This window comes from Sebastes umbrosus, chromosome 2 (assembly GCF_015220745.1).
Source record: "Sebastes umbrosus isolate fSebUmb1 chromosome 2, fSebUmb1.pri, whole genome shotgun sequence".
Classification (NCBI taxonomy): domain Eukaryota; kingdom Metazoa; phylum Chordata; class Actinopteri; order Perciformes; family Sebastidae; genus Sebastes; species Sebastes umbrosus.
Window position 1 is genome coordinate 1,945,919 of NC_051270.1, and position 21,169 is coordinate 1,967,087.

General features: G+C 39.8%; 2 protein-coding genes across 3 annotated transcripts in view; one reads left to right on the top strand and one right to left on the bottom strand.

Moving 5' to 3' along the window:
- The window catches only part of LOC119501970 (multiple epidermal growth factor-like domains protein 11), a 157,694-nt gene extending 152,623 nt beyond the window's left edge, over nucleotides 1-5,071 (top strand). For both annotated transcript variants that reach the window (XM_037792770.1, XM_037792756.1), the window contains 2 exons: nucleotides 22-240; nucleotides 2,618-5,071. In XM_037792770.1, coding sequence (XP_037648698.1) covers nucleotides 22-240; nucleotides 2,618-2,826 — 428 coding nt within the window. In that variant the 3' untranslated portion in view covers nucleotides 2,827-5,071. The remainder of the gene's footprint in view (nucleotides 1-21; nucleotides 241-2,617) is intronic.
- Nucleotides 5,072-10,296: 5,225 nt separating this feature from the next.
- LOC119502112 (ras-related protein Rab-11A) lies at nucleotides 10,297-20,563 on the bottom strand. The gene is made up of 5 exons (XM_037792989.1): nucleotides 20,378-20,563; nucleotides 17,496-17,691; nucleotides 16,711-16,904; nucleotides 15,284-15,364; nucleotides 10,297-12,671 (listed from the first exon to the last, which is right to left on the bottom strand). Exons 1-5 carry the CDS (start codon nucleotides 20,415-20,417, stop codon nucleotides 12,535-12,537), a joined length of 648 nt encoding a protein of 215 aa, XP_037648917.1. The 5' UTR covers nucleotides 20,418-20,563; the 3' UTR covers nucleotides 10,297-12,534.
- Nucleotides 20,564-21,169: the final 606 nt, after the last annotated feature.

A 21,169-nucleotide genomic window follows, 5' to 3' on the forward strand; every position in this document is an offset into this window, starting at 1 on the left:
GCGTGTGTGTTTCTCTCTCAGACTACATGAAGGGCTCGTTGTCCAGCACCTGCTCCCTCAACAGCGAGAACCCGTACGCCACCATCAACGACGCGCCCGGCGCCTGTAAACACTCGGAGAGCAGCTACGTGGAGATGAAGTCGCCGGCTCACCACGAACACATGACACACTGCTGCTCCGCCGCCATCATCACCACGACGACCACCACCACCGCTCCCACCAAGAACGTCTACGACATGGGTACGTTCATACGGCGACGGGGATTTGCTTGGATCCTTTGATTTTATTTTCAAACTTCAGTTCTGCTCCTTTAAAGGTCCCATATTGTAAAAAAGTGAGATGTCTTTTATATAATAAAGCAGGTTTAAGTGTTTTATAAATACTGTTAAACTATCAAATCGCTCAATATACAGAGAAATACACACAGCCCGTATTCACAAACTGTGCGTTTCAAACAAGCCGTTAGGATTTCTGTCCATATGTGATGTCACAAATATAAAAATATATATAAATCATTACAGGGTTTTAAACGTAAACATTCTAAATGTGTCCCAGTTTATTCCTGTTGCAGTGTATGTAAATAACATCAGCTCACAGGAAGTAAACATGGACCCAAGCTGTTGCCTAGCAACGCAATTCCATTGAAATTCCGTTGAAATGCACTAAAACGGAGCGTTTCAGACAGAGGGGTGAATACAGGTATATTCAAGCAGACAGGATGAGGAACATAAAGTTTTTTTTTAACATTACAGCATGTAAACATGTTGTAGTAGAAACATAAAATACAAGTATGAACCTGAAAATGAGCTGATATGGGACCTTTAACTCGCGTCCCCTATTTTTTTGTCCCATATTGTCCCGAATATGTAAATTATAAACATCAGGACGGATTAAAGTATCAATAGATGACGCTAAATCATCACCCAGTATACTCAACCACAGACTGTAACACAGGTGAACAATCACATAAATAAATCTTTAAGGTAAAAAACAAAAGGAAACAGCCACATTCAGAAGTAATATCCAGCCGTGGTGGAAGAAGCATTCAGATCTTTTACTAGAAGTAGTAATAAAACCGCAGTTTAAAACTACTCTGGGATAGAGTGAGTTCAGTATTGAGCAAGGTATTAGGATATATAATATTCAAGAAGATTAAAGTTCCATTTCATACCTGAGAGCAATATAACTAATGTGGTGCTGAGGAGGAGAATTACATTACAAGAAATGGGCTTGTAATGGACCCACCGAGACAGAGACAGTGCTTAGATTTAATATAATAAATATTTGTGATGGAGCAGAATGACTTATTCTCTTAGAGTGGAAGAAGACGAGTTCAACAGAAAATTGTAAAAAAAAGGCTGAGGATTAAAAATAAAGATATTTGCGCGACGCAAGCCATCGTAAATAACGGGTTTCAGACGTTAACGTATTTAAGTCTTCACCAAAATCTTTGGGAATTTTTTTTTTAAATCGTAACGTTAACTTAACGTTAACTTAACGTTATTCCTCGTAGATCATAGATCATATTCCTCGTTTGAATAGAAAACGACTCGTTGAAATCGGTTGAGAAATGGAGACGTTGTTGTGCTTTTTTTGTACAGTCGTACGACACAATCACATGTTTTAAGACACAACAGGTTCATAAGTGTCCTTAGCAGGCAGTCCGTGAGCTTCGGCGTCCCCACGATGTCCACACGTTGTTCCATTAAGTAGGAATGAGAATACATAAATGTACAGGGAGAAAAAATAACATGTTTATACTTATATTAGGAGAGAAGAGAAGAGAAGTATAGAAATGGAATTGAAAAAGAATAAATAACGTTGACGTACGATCCAGAAGTCAAAGCGACGTCTATGTATAAATATCTACGGGTCCAAAGCTCTGGAACGCTCTGGATGGTTCGGAACGCTCTGGAACGCTCTGGAACGCTCTGGAACGCTCTGGAACGCTCTGGATGGTCCGGAACGCTCTGGAACGCTCTGGAACGCTCTGGAACGCTCTGGAACGCTCTGGAACGCTGTGCCTCCACGTGTTCGGCTGTCCTCCACTCTGCCTGTTTTTAAATCAAACCTCAAAACGCATTCATGTTCCGTGTTCCTTGTTCCTTTGCTTTTGGCTCGGCATGAGAGTTGGCTTTTATTAATCCTTTATTCCTTTCCTATTGGTCTTAACGCTTTTATTATTATAATAACCTGTTGGTTTTAAATTGGTCTTAGTGTTTTATTGTGTTGTTTTTATGGGTTTTTTATGTATAAATGTTCAGCACTATGGTCAACTTTTGTTGTTTTTAAATGTGTTTTGAAAATGAATAAATAAATAGATAAATAAATAAATAAAAATGAGAGATAAAGTTAGAAAAATAGAAATAAAAAAGTAGAATAGGAATAATAATTATAATAATAAAAAAATAGGGAAAAAATAGGGAAACAAATAATAATAATAATAATAATAATAATAATAATAATAATAATAATAAATAAAATGAAAAAAAAAGAGAAACAACAATCCAAAATATATTTGGATTGGATCGGAAAAATTATGAAAAAAAATCATGTTGAATGACTAACTGATTAATCAACTAAATACTTGAATCCCTCTTCTGTCTCTCTCCCCCAGAACCAACCATCAGTATCATCCAGGGCGGCGGTGGCGTGGTGGTTCCCAGTTACCCTCAGAACCCGTACGACCTGCCCAGGAACAGCCACATCCCGAGTCACTACGACCTGCTGCCGGTACGCCCGAGTCCCTCCCACAGCCACAGCCTCACCCTGCACAGCAGCCACAGCCCGCCGCTGCCCGGCAGCCCCACCAGCTCGTTGCTCTAGACCCCCCCCTCCCAGCACCCAGAACCCAGCACCCAGACTGGACACTGGACCAGTGCTCCCAGTCCATCCACAACCAGGAAACTGTGAACTGGGACGTCTGACTGATGCACTGCTGTTTGATATTTATCTCTGTATTATATCCAGACTGTTTCCGTGCCGATCAATACTTCATATTAGTGTTGTATTGTAAACTCCCCTCATCAACAAAACGTCAACAGAGGGAATAAACGCCGACGTACACACACAAGTTTACCTTTATTCTGGTATGCTGATGTCATGATACGTCAGAAGATGCAAAGATGCTCGTAAAAGAAACAAGTGACTGAGTTACTAATGTATATTTATCTGGGTGGGACCGCTTCTTAAACCCGGAGTTTATCTGCAGTACAAGTACTCTAAATGAAGACTGAGGTCCTCTTCACACCCGGACCGAGTGGATCGACCAAACCTGAACACTGAAGACGCATCATACGGGCATTATTTCTCCCAAACAAACCAACGTGTACAGTGTGGACATCTGTGGAGAAAAGGTGCTCCAATATTCTCCCCTAAAAGTCTGTGAAGAGATGCCGTCCGGTCAGATCTCCACTTCCTGTATACTTCTGGTATTTTTACACATGGTTTCTTATTTCCTGTTTACATATTTAAAGATCCTGACGGGGATCCGTATTTTCTCTCTGAACAGTTCTCTTTTTGTATGTACTGTAGACAGAGTGCTGTATCGGCTGTACACTTACTGTACACTAGTGATTATTATTATTGTGATTTTCCTTTCGTTTTGTCGAGCTTAATACACGTGCATGCCAAAGATTATTCAAGATATTATATTTAGCCAGGAATTCCCCTTATCATGTCCTTTTGGTGCAAACTGATTATTGTCAACATGGGAGAAACTCCAATCTGCAACTAACCATTATTCTCATTATTCTGATTATTTGTCTATTAATCGATCAATCGTTTGGTCTATAAATTGTCATAAAAATATTCAGTTACTATCACACATGAAGAAATGACTAAAACGATTAATCGATTATGAAAAGACTTGCAGTTAACTGACTGATTGTTTCAGCTCTAATGCACTGATGTGTTTGTTGCAGCGAGGTCAAAGGTAATTATATAAAGATAAAAAGGCTGATGGCCGTCAATAGCCGTGTTTCCATTCACGTATTTTTATGCACATTTTGAAGCATTATGGAAACAGCAAAACTCGATAAAACGTGTCCGTCATGTGATGCCATTAGGCAGAAAAAACGTTTTCCCATAGACTTACGTTGGGAAACAGACATCTGTAACTCAGCGGATCATTTTTTTCCCCCAGTATGAACACAGTATGAATAGTCCCTATTTAAATAATTAGCTCCTAAAAGTTGTAAAAAGCACTAATAGCTGAATCCAGAGTTATTTCCCTTCCTCCGTTCATGTGAATGAGACCGAGACCGAGGCTGGAGCGAGCTGTTGGGAGGCGGAGTTAAAGGGAACGCTACTGCGCCTGCTCTATGCGCCCAACGGATGCGGAAGATCGCCGGAAGATCCGGATACTAGAAAATTAAACTTATTTTGCTTCATGCGCCACTAAGCAACTTTCATCGGGACGAACGCTGTATCCAGTTCTCTTCATACATCCATGGGTCAGATGACCAAAATGAATTGTTTTGTTTCCGGTTCACAACCTCTTCTTCTTCTTCTTCTACTCTGTTTACTGACAGAATACAGCCATGTGTAGCCGATAGCGCCAACATCTGACCAAACTACGCTGTAGCCGAGTTTGCTCCAAACCAGCTGATGGAAACGCGCCTAATTTCTTTTTTTTGACATTTCAATAGTTCGCTTAAAATTCGCTTGACAATTGAATGGAAACACGGCTAATGATGTCATTACAGAATCCGTAGACTCAATAAAAATGTGTTTCTAATATTTTGGCAACTGTTTCTCAAACTACACATGAAATAGAGCCGTGATTTTTCAGCGACACACACACAGGTGATTTTAATTAAATAATAATTACAGTAGACTTTGGCAAATAGCAATAACAGGACATGTTGACAATCAGATGTGAACAGCTTTGTTTTCTCATGTATTTCTTTTCCTACTTTTGTTCCATTCGCTCTGACTTTATCTTGCCCGTACGTCTTTCCTTCGGCTTTGACCCAAACGATAGTTTCAGCTTCAGTAGATGTACCGAGTTGTTGCTGCTTGTTGGTCTTTTTGTTTCAGGTCCTAAACTCAATAAAGTTGTCATAGCTCAGGGGAGTGGTGTCATGTCTTGTTACACAGCAGCTGTCCTTCAATAACCCTAATAATAATAATAATAATAATAATATAGCTTCTGGTAGTAACAGCTGTCTGTTGTTGGGAGAAATGGAGATGTAGAATTGTGCATCGTCTGCATAACGGTGATATTTGACGTCATGTTTACTGATAATGTTGCCCAGAGAGAGTTTGTATTAAGTTTCTGTCACACTATCACTGAGTGTGTAACAATTGCAAGAATAGTATAAATAAATAAGAATATTAGTTTAAATGTATAAATAAATACAGAGTTAATGTCGGAGTAAACCAGATTATTGCACAGCTGAATTATTGCACTGTTAAGTCAGTATTTCACAGTTGAAGATATAATACATTATGGGGTTATAGCTGCCGATAGGGGTAAAAAAATATAAATATGTTTATATATATATATATACATATATATTTATGTGTGTATAAATATATAACACTTTACAAATGAATCTCATGAAAATGTCTACCGTTTTCTAGACTAGACAAGGGTATATTTGACCCTAAATAAAATGTATTTACTTTAAGTTGTTGATGTCTGTATGGCAATAAAGTAGAATAAATAAAATGTCAGTCTCAGTTTGAGCAGTTTACAGTAAATGTGAACTGACATTAGATCGTGTTCCATGACGAACACAAAACGGCACTGCACATCGTTAGTAAGGGCGGCTGGTTAAGTCGGCATCGATGCAGGCTCGCTGTTGGAGGGTTTTATAACCCGACTCCACTCCCCGCTGATTGGTTTGGGATGGCACTCAACATGGCGGACCCTCCATGTGAACACACAAACAAAGTGGAAGTGGGTAGGTACGGGGCAGTTTGGAATTGGGCCAGTGTTTTCACTGTGTAGGAGCTAAGTCTACTACTGTAGCTACTGAGGTGATTAGCCCTGGACTGACGCGCTTTTCGCTGGTGATGTTACCTTTAGTTGTCTATTGTGCTGAACAAAACTGATCCTCAGGCCGCTTGTTGGTTTCACAATAACAGCTCATTTATTCGTAACAGTGTAGTAAAGAAGAATGTCCGGTTACCATAGCAACAAGCAAACAACAAAAACACGGCAAACAATTCAGCGTCCCTTGGGTCAAAAACCCTTTGCCCTGACGCCAACAACACACCTCCTTACCTATATACCCGTGGCTGGGTCAGTCAATTAATACAGTGCCACCTAGTGTTCCTAAAAGTGAATTACACCACAACCTCAGTATGTCAGCATAATTTTTTGGCTCTTACACACTGATTTGGACTGATTAGACCTTTAAAGTTCAGTGTGAAGGATTTCGCAACATCTAGCGGTGAGGTTGCTGATTGCAATCAACTGGAACGTCTCCCGTGTGCCAGACGTGTAGGAGGAAACATGAATGTCTCTCTCTAGAGCCAGAGTTTGGTTTGTCCGTTCTGGGCTACTGTAGAAACATGGAGGACTCCATGAAGAGGACCTGCTCCATATGTAGATATAAACGGCTCATTCTAAGGTAACAAAAACATTTCTTATCTTCAGGTGATGATACACTAAAGAAAACATACTTATTGATATTCATTTCATTCCATTTCTGCCAAAAGATCCCCCTAAATGTTACGTACTGTTCCTTTAATGACCTCATGTGTTGCTCTGCTCTCCTCCAGCCAATCAGAGGCCTCATCAGTCAGATCAACTCTACACACCTGTCAGGTTGTTTTCAGTCTTTCAGTCAGACTGGAATCACACTAGAGCACATTGTTCTGATTAATAAAAGCAGATATATAGTGACGCTTTATCTGGCGGCTCCTGTACTTCTCTCTCTCTGTGATTTCCTAGAAAACTTTGTAATTTGGTGCTGATTAAAGAGAAAATGGAGATAATGTTCTGAGACAGTACACGTGGTGAGTACTCTCATTTATTTGAGTTTGTGAGAAAGAAAAAGTCAATGAAATGGAAATAAACACAGATAAAGTTGTTCCAGAGGTGTTTCATCCCACTAACTGCTGCTGGGGTTTTAATTAAGGCTGCCGTTGATTGTAGTTGATTCATCAGTTGTTTTATGATTCATCAGTTGTTGTAGAAGTCCGTCATTCTTTGGTACTTGCTGTTATTTCCTAATTATTTTTAGCTGAATGTCTCAGTTCCTCTGAGCTGATTGGAGGATTATTCAGATCACCTGTTGACTCCTCATGAATAACTGAGAGCAGCTTGGTTCATTTCCTCTTTTGGCCAGTCAGAGTGTGATGACGCCTTTTTCTTTAGGGATTATAGAGAGGAGGGGAACTGTACATGCAGGGCGTTCTGATCCTTCCTCCAGTTAATGCAGACCTCATTTCAGCAGATATTGTCAGACAGAAACTCTGCACTTCAGGATCCTTTGAGACTTCTTTGCTTTGTTCTGAAACCAGCTGTGAGTGAATATTAAAGTTAACGGGCTCTCCTTTTCTTCCTCTCATCAGTAAAACAAACAGAGTCTACGCTGACTATAATATTAAGATTTAGTGTTATCAGTAGGCTACAATTATCAGAATAGGAACCTTCAGGCTCCCTCATGTGGCTCAAAGATGAACTGCAGATATACATTTTAAATAAAAGACTATGGAAGAAATTCTGCAAATTTATTTGGCGACCAAAATAAAATCTCCTCCAACCCAGTCTCTGGGAAAGACTGGCCTAAACCTAGAAGTTAAAGGAAAATATAAGAATATACACACATGTATTAGGGCTGTCAAAGTTAATGTGTTAATGCAAATTCAATTTAACGGCACTAATTTCTTTAACACATTAACACGACTTGTGATTTTTAGGTTGTAGCGGGCTCAGTTTTAAAGCTAGAGTGAAGATACTGGTATCATATGAAACTAGAAAACCTGATGAATCCAAACTTGATAATAAAATTACAGACATGCCCACTTTATGATAATGAACAGATAAAGAGTGTGATTAATCGTGATTAATTATGGACAATCATGTGATTAATTGTGATTAAATATTTGTATGTATATATTTATTATTGTAAATCAATTAACAACAAAACAATGACAGATATTGTCCAGAAACCCTCACAGGTACTGCATTTAGCATAAAACAATATGCTCCAATCATAACATGGCAAACTGCAGCCCAACAGGCAACAACAGCTGTCAGTGTGTCAGTGTGCTGACTTGACTATGACTTGCCCCCAAACTGCATGTGATTATCATAAAGTGGGCATGTCTGTAAAGGGGAGACTCGTGGGTACCCATAGAACCCATTTACATTCACACATCTCCTTCATGAGCTAGTATGACATGGTTGGTACTGATGGATTCATCAGGTTTTCTAGTTTTATATGATACCAGTATCTTCACTCTAGCTAAAAATCACAAGTTACGTTAAAGAAATTTGTGGCATTAAAACGATTTTTCGTTAACACGTTATTAACGCGTTAACTTTGACAGCCCTAATATATACTGTATATATGTATATATCTATATGTGTATATATATATATATAATATAATATAATATACAGTATATGTAGGTATATGTGTAAAAAGGTTAGGTATGAGTTTAAGCTTCAGCCTACACTTTTTCAATAGTCATATTTTCCCTTTAATTGAATGCCTTTATTCTGCATTATATTTGGAAAATTATTAAAAAAGGACTGATATATAAAATACTTCTACTACTACTTAAGTGTTTCCATGAATCAGATAATGTAAGAATATCACAAGTAAAAATAGCAGATGATCTAAAGGTTTATGACTGGTGCGCTTTATTAAGATGAACTGATAACTTAAGATATAGACACAATTGTACAATTTATCGACCTGTACAAAACATAAAAGCATTCGTTTTGACCCCCCTCTCACATTTAACCCTCCAGATCCACTGAAATGACATCATTTCACTCGTTAACACGTTTACACTGGAATTACAGTCAGTTATAGAGAATTCAATATAGTAAAAAAAGAAACACAAATAAAATAAAGAAAATCAAAAACACATTTCTTAATAATAAAAAACACAGAACGATGGAGGAAACATGGAACAAGGATCAGAAATCAGATTTTTTTCAGGAGCGGAATCACAATCACACGTCCTGCCAGCTGAGTGAGTCTGGAGAGGCTCGGCTGGCGGCGCCGTCTGTTCACAGAAACGCCATTGGCGCTGCCAGCCGGGCTCCCACGCTCCAGAGCTACCCATCTACCCTCTGCCTCTACACACACTCACACACTCTCACACACTCTCACACACTCTCACACACATACTCACACTCACACACACCAAGGTGAGGCGTTGTATGTCTAACGCCATCACACACTGACGCGGCTTTAACCTGGAAACTCATCAGAATACACAACGCGGGAGTTTTATTAGCGAGGAGGTTTGTTAGCGAGGCGTCTGTCAGCTCACAGACAGGACACAACGTTTATAGCTCTTCGTCGTCGTAGCTCGCCACGCCCCCGAACCCTCAGCACGTTTCAGGGACAGTAAATGACAATGTTAGCTACATAAGGCGATACGACACGGAGTTGCAGTCGTAACAGAAAGCCATGCATTGTGTTGAAGTCAGAGGCAGCTCGGTGTACGTAGGCGTAATGTGACGGGGATGGGTGAGGAAGAGGAGGAAGAGGAGGAGGGACATATGGCGAGCCGTTTTAACATTTAAAGGTCCCATATCGTGCTCATTTCCAGGTCCATACTTGTATTTCATGTTTCTACTAGAACATGTTGACATGCTGTAATGTTAAACAAAACTTTATTTTCCTCATACTGTCTGCGTGAATATACCTGTATTTACCCTCTGTCTGAAACGCTCCGTTTCAGTGCATTTCAACGGAATTGCGTTGCTAGGCAACAGCTTGGGTCCATGTTTACTTCCTGTCAGCTGATGACATTCACATACACTGCAACAGGAAATAAACTGGGACACATTTAGAATGTTTACGTTTAAAACCATGTAATGGTCTAAATATTGTATATTTGTGACATCACAAATGGACAGAAATCCTAACGGCTTGTTTCAAACGCGCGATTTCTGAATACTGGCTGCTGTGTATTTCTCCGTATATTGAGCATTTTGATAGTTTAACCGTATTTATAAAGCACTTACACCTGCTTTATTATATAACAGACCTGAAAATCTCACTTTTTACAATATGGGACCTTTAATAGCTATTAGAGATATCTGCAACGTCATTTTGTCCAGTCAAAACACTTATTCAAGATAATCCTAATTCTATATTGACGAGGCAAAACTCTAATTTTAGATATCTGTGATTACAGATATCTAGAATCAGACTTGTGACGTTGGTGAAATGACATTGCAGAGATGCAGCCGTGTCAGTTTATAAAGTGTGTCTGGAGACAATAAATCTACAACCACAACTCTCCAGTGAACGAAGCTCTCGTTGGCCACAGATTCCTCGATGATGAGCTCTTTCTATTTCACAGCACATAGAGACCGATGTCATGTGTCCAGCTCAGAGGACTGAAGGCTCGTTGTGATTAAAATGAGGTTGCAGCTCGTCGTCTACCTCACTACGGTTAGAGAGAGCCAACGTTTGTGTTTTAACAACGTTGAAGTTTGAATCTGTGAATATCGTTCCAACTTTACTGAACTGTCCAAGTTAGTAAAAGCTTCTGCTGATACTGTTCAGATGATTTGTTGGGCGTTGTTGTATTGTAGTCATAATGAGGTTTGAGAGATCTGGAACTGTAATTTAGGACAGTCAGAACTGAACTACAGAGATCTCTAAGTCACAATCTAATTGTAGATATCTCTAGCTATTGGATGTTTAAACGGCTCGCCACAGAGGGTGATGATGATGATGATGATGATGATGGCGAGTTGTTAGCAGTTGAGTGAGACAGGTACGCACGGTGAAGGAGGCACTGTGACCACAAGGTTGGCAAGAATGTGGCTGAATCCCGTAAAAGCGTTTCCTCGGTTCCTTCATAAAAAAAAACGGACTTTTGAGACTCAGCCGATGTTCTGCGGCGTTGAACATAATATTTTGGTTGTTTTATCTGACATAAAGAAGGTCCAGGTTCTCAGTATATGTGCAGCAAAAAAAAATCTAATCCTAAAACAAAGTGAACTATTTTTAAGGTTCAGTGCAAAAGATTTGTGACAGTTTCACGCTCATGAAATCAGCCGAGAGGTTTCTCTCTGGTGGCGTCCTAACTACACTTCTGTGGTTACATGCAAAGCAGAGTTTTGCAGGAGATTTGTGATTATAATATTATTATTATAAGTATCATAAGAGAACATCAGTTAACTTCTGCTGTTTATTTAAATTCCTTCATTTGCTATAGAGGTGCTGCACTAAGAAACACAAACAGCCATGTGCTAGTTTCTGCATAGTTTGTAGTCAAAAGAATGAATGTTTAGTTTGAGCAGGAAAAACAAAACGCGTCTTCCATCAGAAAATCAGACGTAGAAGTAGGACGACGTGAAAATCAGAACGTGAACAGGAGTCGTGTTGACACGCCCTCCAGACGACGGTAGTGTTCCACACAGAGTCCAGATTGAGTCTTTCGCCTGATAAAAACATGCAGCACAGCAGAGCGCCATCTTTTAACAAGACATGCGAAGCCGGCCCCGACCTCGCCACCTGCTGTAAAACACGGCGACGACAAACATGCACGCTCACACAACCCGGAGCGGAGCGCGTCTTTTCCACGGCGCCGACTGAAGCTCGGCAAAAATGTTTCAAAATAGCGTCACATTCACAGCGATCAGATCAAATGGCGCGACGCTACCGGAGCACGCGTGTCTACACGGCGCTCGATTACATCCACGTGGTTTTCCAAAAACAGTACATTGCACTAAAGAGGAGAGAGGGGTGTGGGGGGATGGGGGGGGCTAATGACAGCTTGTATATGGGAATACACTTCAGAGCAACTTTTGATGTGCTTTAAATTCATATATCTACCTGGTAGTACAGGAGATATATGAAAGGAGAGACAGAGTAAAGATCATAAAAAACGTGGAGAAATCAACAGGATGAAGAAAACAAAATCACATTCATATATTAAGACATTTGTGTGACATGTCAGCGCATCTACAGGAATGAACTCTAACGTGATATGAAATGCCTGCTGCCTGCTGTCCTGCAGTAGCCTAACGACAGAGGGGCTCTGCTTGGGGGGGGTCACCCCACGCGGTGACGTCTTATACTGGGAGATATTTACCTGGGGGGGGGGCAGGGTAGGGCGGGGGGAGTTGGGGGTTTGGGAGGGGGAGGGGGGGGGGGCAGGTACAGATAGGTGCAGAGTCGAGGTCACAGCGTTGAAGCTGAGGCTCGTCACTCCGTCACCAAACAGCACGCTGAGGCAGTCTATTTTCTGAGGGCGGGGGGGTTCAGGAGATGTGAGCCAGGGCAGCTGGGAGCCGGGAGGGGGGGGGGAGGGGGGGGAGGAGGGGACTGTGGAGAGAGGGGAGATAGGGGGGATGGTTGCAGCAGATCCGTGGCCGGGCTAGATGTTCTGACAGCACTGCATCTTTGGTTTGTTCTCAGTGGGCTGCACCTGGATGTTGACCACGTTGTTGCTGGGGGACATGTCGCTCTCCTGACGCTCCGACATCTGCTTCTGGGACACGATACGGTAGATCTCTGATGGGGGGGGGGGGTCACAGCGTTATTTAAAGTCACGACATCTCTCCCTGTCATACATACACATATGGGACACATACACACATCTCTACCTCGTCTGCTTTACAATCTACCACAACACACAGTATGCTAGTGTCACATTGAGCTTGAAAGTAACTGCTGTCCTGGTTTACAAATGGCAAAACAAAGTGACCTTTAATGAGAGATTAGGGATGTTAATAATTAACCATTTAACCATTAAAGCTTCAGTATGCAGTATATTTTTGGCATCATTGGGCAAAAATCCCATAATAACCTTTCAGCATATTGTAATTTAGGTGTTCTGAGAGATAACTAGACTTCTGCTCCTCCTCATGGCTCTGTTTTCAGACTTTAGAACATCTAGCCCGTGACGGGAGACTTTGACCAATCACAGGTCATTTCAGAGAGAGAGCGTTCCTATTGGCTGTGCTCCGGCTGGTTGGCGGTGCTTCGTATTTCCTCAACTGTTTCTCAACCGGTCGCGGCAGATGGCCGCCCAACCAGAGCCCGGTACTGCTCGAGGTTTCTACCCGCTAAACGGGGAGTTTTTCCTGGCCACAGCGCACTGCAATGCAATGCTCATGGGGGATCTCTTGTTGGGTCTTTAAAATATAGAGTACGGTCTAGACCTGCTCTATATAAAAAGCGTCTCAAGATAACTTCTGTTATGATTTGATGCTGTATAAAAATAAATTGAATTGAACATGACTGCCGGGTCACAAACGTTCTCATTTTACAGCTAACCCGTGCTACAAGATGATTCTGAGAACATCTGAGGAGAGATATAGACATTAACGTAACAGAATATTGATTCATATTTGATCAGCGCTGCCTAGTTTGACCGTTTGGTCAGAGTTCGAGAGTGAATGACAGCCGGCTCTCATAGACGGCAGCTGGACAGCAGACCTCAGATCAGCTCTTACTGCTTGTTTTCCTCCGGTCTGTGAAATCTTACAGATGCCATTAGGAGCACCAGAGGACACAGAGCAACATCTCTCCCTGTCTGCTTTACAATCTACCACAGTATGCAAGGGTCACATTAACCTTGAAATTAACTGCTGTCCTGGTTTACAAATGATAAAACAAAGTGACCTTTAATGAGAGATTAGGGATGTTAATAATTAACCGACCTTAAGAATTTAACCTATTAACGCTATCAGTTAAACGGTTAAAAGAAATGTTAAATATTAAATAAAAAGCTGAGCAAAACTCAGAGGAGAGGCTCGTCACTTAAAGGACAATAGCTGGTCCACCTTAACAGCCCACCTTAAGAGAGTCTGAGCCGGCGTTGCTAGACACAGGAAGTTGGCTCCGGTCTTGAGGAGTTGTAGCATTTATTAACCGACAAATAAACTGTATACACACTGCTAACGCCACCAACAACCCCACACTCACTTACTAACGTTACGCCGCACTGACAGACCATATGTGTGTGACAACAGTGAGCACGAAGCCTCCAGCAACGCTACAGCTGTGAACGTAGCACAAACCAAACAGACGCGGCCGATATTGTAATTACTTCCCATGATGCTGCTCAGAGTCATCACAGCGACCAGCTCGTCTGCCGACAGCACGGAGCACGTTATGGTGCGTTCACGCTCTACTCTAATCTTGTAAAATGTAGTTTTTGTTGCGAAACTTGAATAATTCCAGTTGTTTGAAGGAGATGTCAGTAATATAGTAATATAAAATAGATAATAGAGAGAGAATTATGAGTTGTTTAACTTCCCAACACTACCTCTAAGCAGATTATAATACATCATTAGAACTACTAATGCCAAGATTTTTTAAATCAAAGCAAATATTTAAATAAAAATACAATAATTTATTTGAATTTTGTGTTTTTTTTATGTAAATAACCGCTATAGATGACAGTAACAAAGTGAAAGGATAACATTTAGAGTTTTTGACGGTAATGAAGCACAATATGGAAATGACAGCAGTGATCTGTTTATTTTAATGTGAAATTGAAAAAAAATATATTTTGTCCCTGAAATCTATGAATAATCGTGATAAACAATCGTGATTAGCATTTTGGCCATAATCGTGCAGCCCTAGACGGACTAACACTTTATTGGTTTTGGTCTTTTTTTATGGGATTTATTGACAATAAGTGAAATAGAGAATAACGGCAGCCGTGTCCTTTAAATGTCTCTAAGCTGACTCTTTTAGTTAGATGACTTTATTAATATTGATATCAATCAGTATCCTTATCTGTGTATCCAGTCATTCACACTGTTACACAACAGATAACAGACAATGGCTCTGACAGCAGCAGGACCAACAGCACAGTCGGTCATTTCACTCGTGACGACTAAAGGTCTGCCACTCCTCAGAGATATAAGCGATAAGCCATCAGGCAGAGTTATGTAATGAAGTAGAGCCAGAGCAGCTGTGTGCTTCTGGTCTGTCTGTATCTCTGGCCAGCAGCAGACGTCCACCTGACTTCCCTCTCGCTGTAATCACCCTCATAAAAAGGGAGGACGCCGTGTGTCATTTCCTCAGTACATGTGAAGCCTTGTTCTCCAATGAGTTAGCAGTGAAGGAGGAGCTTGCTGGATGAATGCTGAGGCACAAAACACAGTACAGACCTGTCAGGATGGTCTGGAAGGCCGTCTCGACGTTGGTGGAGTCCAGAGCCGACGTCTCCAGGAAAGATAAACCGTTCTTCTCTGCAGGCCAAAAGTCAAGCAGCACGTCAGTGAAATAAGCAGCATTCCACAGATAGCAGCCGCCAGTTTGACCCGTTCAACACAAACATGTGAATGTGAAACTGGTACCAGCCACAAAAACAACATTTCCTCTCCGTTATAGGTTCAATGCATTAACCAGAATCATTAGGGAATTGTAAAATACACGGAATAATCTAATCTAATTTACAAATAAACGTAGATGTATTTAAAACTGCTGTAATCATTTCACACATAACAGATCTGAACAATTGCAAAAATGTGGTCTCTGAAATCTTAATGCAGATGTATTGTGGTATTTTAATGTGTAATGGTGCATTCACAACAAGAGCAACGCAAACTTTTCACGCAGAGAAATTCACGTGACGCTGTGTCTCTAAAGCCTCTCAGCGTTGAGATTGTCCTCCTGTGGTCACTGACATCCTGACCTTGTTGAATCAGAAATGGAGGAAATAAATCTTGTATGTGTCTGTGGTCACCTAGGGCTACGATAGTACATCACATCTGTACAGAGACCGGTCCAAACTCTGCAGCTGCAGAGCCTGGTACTAATCCATCCGAACTCCATTCAGTAAACAAGCATTTTAAAGTTGTTTGCTTGTCGTCTTGAGGACAGACCTGACAAAGCATGAATTCAGACTTTTTACCAATCAGCATCATTATGCAGTTATTTCGGCATAAATTGATCCATTTATTGCAATTAAATCACAGCACAATCTGTTTATTTTAGGTTCATACCGCAGTAGTGACGTGTAGCTTGCTAGATACAGTCAGTGCAATGGCACTGAATGTGAATACAGCTCGCTGCCGGGTGACGTTATGAACCCAGACACGACGGCGTTTGGTTTTCTGACATATCTGAGACTTCACCAACATGTACAAAGCAGCAACAGTGGTTATTTCTTCCATGGTTGATGGAGGAAATGGAGGGAGAAAAGTTGTTGGTATCTATGGAGACAAGCTCTTTCTCCACTCCGGCTCATCTAGCGCGAATGAACACAAATGATACCGGTGGTCCAACCCACGCGACGCAACATCTCTTTTTGTGTGACTGCACTATTAGTCCCACTAAATTATTGTTTTGGATAGTGAAGCTCTCGGGTTGTTTCAAGGTTCCATTTAGGTGATTTTCTTTAGGAGGAAATCTCACATGATCGTAGTAGAAAAGGTATTCATGATTTTGTAATCAAAACAGAAATAGTTCTGATTTTGTGGCGTTTTTGTTTTCTGTTTACGTCGTTTGTATCTCATTGTTATCTTGGCCAGGACACTTTTTTTCAACAAGGTGTTTCTGGTTAAATAAAGATAAAAAAAAGAACCCGTCTTACCAGCAAAAGCCCGCGCCTCGTCGGTGGGAACAGCCCGGAGGTGACGCAGGTCGCTCTTGTTGCCCACCAGCATGATGACGATGTTGCTGTCGGCGTGATCTCTCAGCTCCTTCAGCCAGCGCTCCACATTTTCGTAAGTTAGATGCTTGGCGATGTCGTAGACGAGGAGGGCGCCCACCGCCCCGCGGTAGTACCTGCAGCACAGCCACATGCACAGTGAGCCACATCACTTAACAGTCATTGTGGTGTGTTAGTCCAGCTATTGTGTTGCAGCTGATTGGCCGTCATTTGTAAACAGCTTGATATTTCTGAGGAGTGTTTGGTGTTAAATTGCAGGAAATGACCGATTGAAAGCTCTCTAACATGGACTCTGTGGTTGCCTTGACGTTATCACTACCTTTTATGGATATTTATGTGAAAACAGGCCTTCCGGGGTCACAAAAGAGCTCAGCAGTACTTCATAATCTGTACATTCATTGTAGAGAAAAAAACAAAATAAAAAGGTACCAACTAGGGCTGGGTATCTTTTAAAAATTACGATGCCAGCACCCGTAAAGTGAAACTGATACCAACAGAGTACTTCATTCGATACCCATCATATGAATGGAAACTGTGTGTGTGTCCCACTGGCTCCCAATATATGGCCTTGCTTACAGTATCACAATATATTGGATCATAACCCCCTGATCATGATACGTATCGTATTGCCAGATTCTTGCCAATACGCAGCCCTAGTTTGTGAGTTCCGCTAACGAAGCCCAGCCGACCTCGTCCTCTGTACTCACGCTGACGTGATGGCGCGGTAGCGCTCCTGGCCGGCCGTATCCCAGATCTGGGCCTTCACCGTCTTGCCGTCTACCTGGATGCTGCGCGTGGCGAACTCGACTCCGATGGTACTCTTACTCTCCAGGTTGAACTCATTGCGGGTGAAACGGGACAGCAGGTTACTCTTGCCCACACCCGAGTCACCGATAAGGACCACTGAGACACACAGAGAGCACATTTTAATACAACCCATAAGAAGAATGTACGTTAGCAAATATACAATCTTTCTTTCTTCAGTTTTTACATATATTTTAACTCCCACTTTTTAAGAGATTTCATGCAGATTATTATACCCGTGTGCACTGATCTCACTTTGTGAGATTGTTTAAGTTATTCTCAACATAAAATGTCAGAACACTCGTTGCTTCCTGCTTCTCATTTGGCTGCTTTTCTTTGTCTTCTGAGACATTAAGCTGAATATATTTGGGTTTTGGACTTTTTTAGGATATTGTGACATTTTTTTGACATTTCATTGACTAAATGATTACTTGATTAATTGAGAAAATAATTGCCACATTAATCAATCACGATAATAACGATTAGCCCTGTTAGTCGTGCAATTTAAACTTATTACACAATATTACCTTCTGGTGCAATATTGGTACTCAAACATATAGCAATAACGCATGCTTCTACGTTTTAAATTTGGTGCTCTTTTATACTCATTATTACATTTTTTTTTCATAAATTTCACTTAAAACATTTAATTTATTTACTTCAGGTGTTTATTTATGTCAGGTGTGAATATTTGAACAAGTGTGTTTTGTGAATATTGTTTATGACAGAATCAAATTCAATCAAATCAACCAAATATTCACATTCATAATTAATCTGCACATCTTAAGAAATATATTTAATTATTATTATATAGTAATTTAAAACACCATAGATATTTAGTATGTTGTTCTGTATATCAGTATATGTATAACCAACATACAAGTTATCAAAACCAGTGTTGGAAAGTAAATAAGTACATTTACTCAAGTACTGTACTTAAGTACTATTTGTGAGGTACTTTTACTTTACTTGAGTATTTACATTTTAAGCTATTTTATAGTTCTACATGGAGTAGAACACATTTATCATTTATTTACATACATTTATCTGACAGATGTAGTTAGTTTACAGATTAGTATTTTACAAACAAAACATATGATATATTTTTTAAATACAATAGTGTGGTGCTACAGAATAAACCATCTAACAGTATATAAAGTAGTTAAAATGTTCTCCACCTCCACCAGCTGTAACATTAAAATGCTGCTTATGTGTTAAAGCATCAGTAATAATATTCCAATATCATATATATATATATATATATATTATAATCTCTCTGAAAGGAACAATTCTTTAAGTATATTTTAATGCTGATATTTTTGTACTTAATTACTTGTAACAGAGTATTTCTACACTGTGGTATAGCTATTTCTACTTTATATAAAAGATATGAGTACTTCTGAGTATGATCAAGATGATACAGAAAAACGTGTAACATGAAATATAAAACATGTAGCTGTAGAGACATTTATAAGATTTTAGAATACTACCTAAATATAATTAATAATTTACTAATATCTCCAGGATAATAACTTATTCTGTAAACCAAGATATGACATCCAACAGCATCTCTATACTGGTATTCAGACAGACACCAGTTTGTTTACACTGAGCTTATTGTTTGCCAAACCAAAGCTTCTTAATACTTCTACTCCACTACATTTATCTGACAGCTCTAGTTAGTTTACAGATTAGGATTTTAGAAACAAAACACATGATATCTAACAGTATATAAAGTAGTTAAAATGTGCTCCACCTCGACCAGCTGTAACATTAAAATGCTGCTTATGTGTTAAAGCATCAGTAATAATATTCCAATAATAAGATATATATATAATATAATCTCTCTGAAAGGAACAATTCTTTAAGCATATTTGGATGCTGATATTTTTGTACTTAGTTACTTGTAACAAGATTGATTTTATTTGATGAAAGATTTGATTAAGTTGTTTTACATGATTCTGACATTGTTTGAAAATGCATTGTTATCAATATAAAAACAAACCCACTGGAATAATACAGTGGCACAAAAGGGACTTTATTTATTTATTTATTTTAATCAAAGGCAGTTGGATACACTGTGGAATAACTACTTTTACTTTATATAAAAGAGTACTTCTGAGTGTGATCAAGATGACACAGAACACTTGTAACATGAAATATAAAACATGTAGTTGTAAAGAATTAAGATATATAATTGATAATTAATAATTAATAATATCTCCAGGATAATTAAAACATCCAATAGCATCTCTGTGCAGGTGTTCAGACAGACAGCATGTTTACACTGAGCTTATTGTTAACCCAGTGCAGTTAATGAATCCTGCGAACACTCAGGCTGGTGAACGTTAAAGGTGTGTCCGTGCAGCTGGTCCGCGCCCACTGAGAGCAGCGAGCTAACACGAGCTAACACAGGCTAACACGAGCTAACACAAGCTAACACAAGCTAACACAGGCTAACGGCTAGCATTAGCTGGTTGAAGCCGCCCTGTAGTTTAACTATAACTCTCATAACGTGATAAACCAGATGATTATTATACTTCTGTTATTTAACGAAGGCTTGTTTAGAGTCATGTGAGTTAATGAAACGTGTTGACATGTTTCAGAGAGCTCAGAGAGAAACCAGCAGAGAGAGCAGACACAAAGGTGGACTGTTAGCACAGCTAGCATCGTTAGCGTTAGCATTAGCATTAGCATTAGCATTAGCATTAGCCTGTCAGTGATCAGCTGGCCTGCTTCAGCTAACTAATAACCACAGAATACATAATGAAAACCTTAGTTTTACCTTTGAACAGATAATCATACTCGTCATCTCTGGTGCCCATCGTCTCACAGAGGAAGTGTTAGTCCAGTAATAGAGGTTTAGTGAGGTTTAAAGTGGTTTAATGTGGTTTAATGAGAAGAAGCTGGTCTTCTGTGTTTATCTCCAACGGGAACATGTACTTCCGGGGTTTCTTCTTCTGCTGTTTCTTCTCTGGCAGCGCAGCTCACACACGCAGTCCTCCGACCCCTAGTGGAGGGGAGAGGGAGCTGCTGGCTGCCTTAACCTCTAATGTACTAAAGCAGCTATTCTCAACCAGTGGGCCGGCGCATGCTTCTACATTTTATACTTGGTGCTCTTTAATACCTATTACATTTTTTTCATAAGATTCACCTTTAATCTTTAATTTATTTACTTCAGGTGTTTATTTATGTCAGGTGTGAATATTTGAACAAGTGTGTTTTGTGAATATTGTTTATGACAGAATCAAATTCAATCAAATCAACCAATATTCACATTCATAATTAATCTGCAAGTCTTTGAAAATATATTTAATTATTAGGATATAGTAATTTAAAACACCATATATATTTAGTATGTTGTTCTGTATATCAGTTTATGTATAACAACGTACAGTTTGCGTTAATAAATACATTTACTGTACTTAAGTACAATTTTGAGGTACTTTTACTTTACTTGAGTATTTAAATTTTCAGCTACTTTATACTTCTACTCCACTACATTTATCTGACAACTGTGGTTAGTTTACAGATTAGGATTTTACAAACAAAACATATGATACATTTTTTAAAATGC

Excerpts from the sequence above, each read along its gene's own strand:
- LOC119502112 (XM_037792989.1), bottom strand. The coding sequence starts at position 20,417 with ATGGGCACCAGAGATGACGAGTATGATTATCTGTTCAAAG. Across the intron at positions 16,905-17,495 it reads TACCGCGCCATCACGTCAGC|GTACTACCGCGGGGCGGTGG; the intron begins GTGAGTACAGAG and ends GCTGTGCTGCAG. Across the intron at positions 15,365-16,710 it reads CGAGGCGCGGGCTTTTGCTG|AGAAGAACGGTTTATCTTTC; the intron begins GTAAGACGGGTT and ends TTTGGCCTGCAG.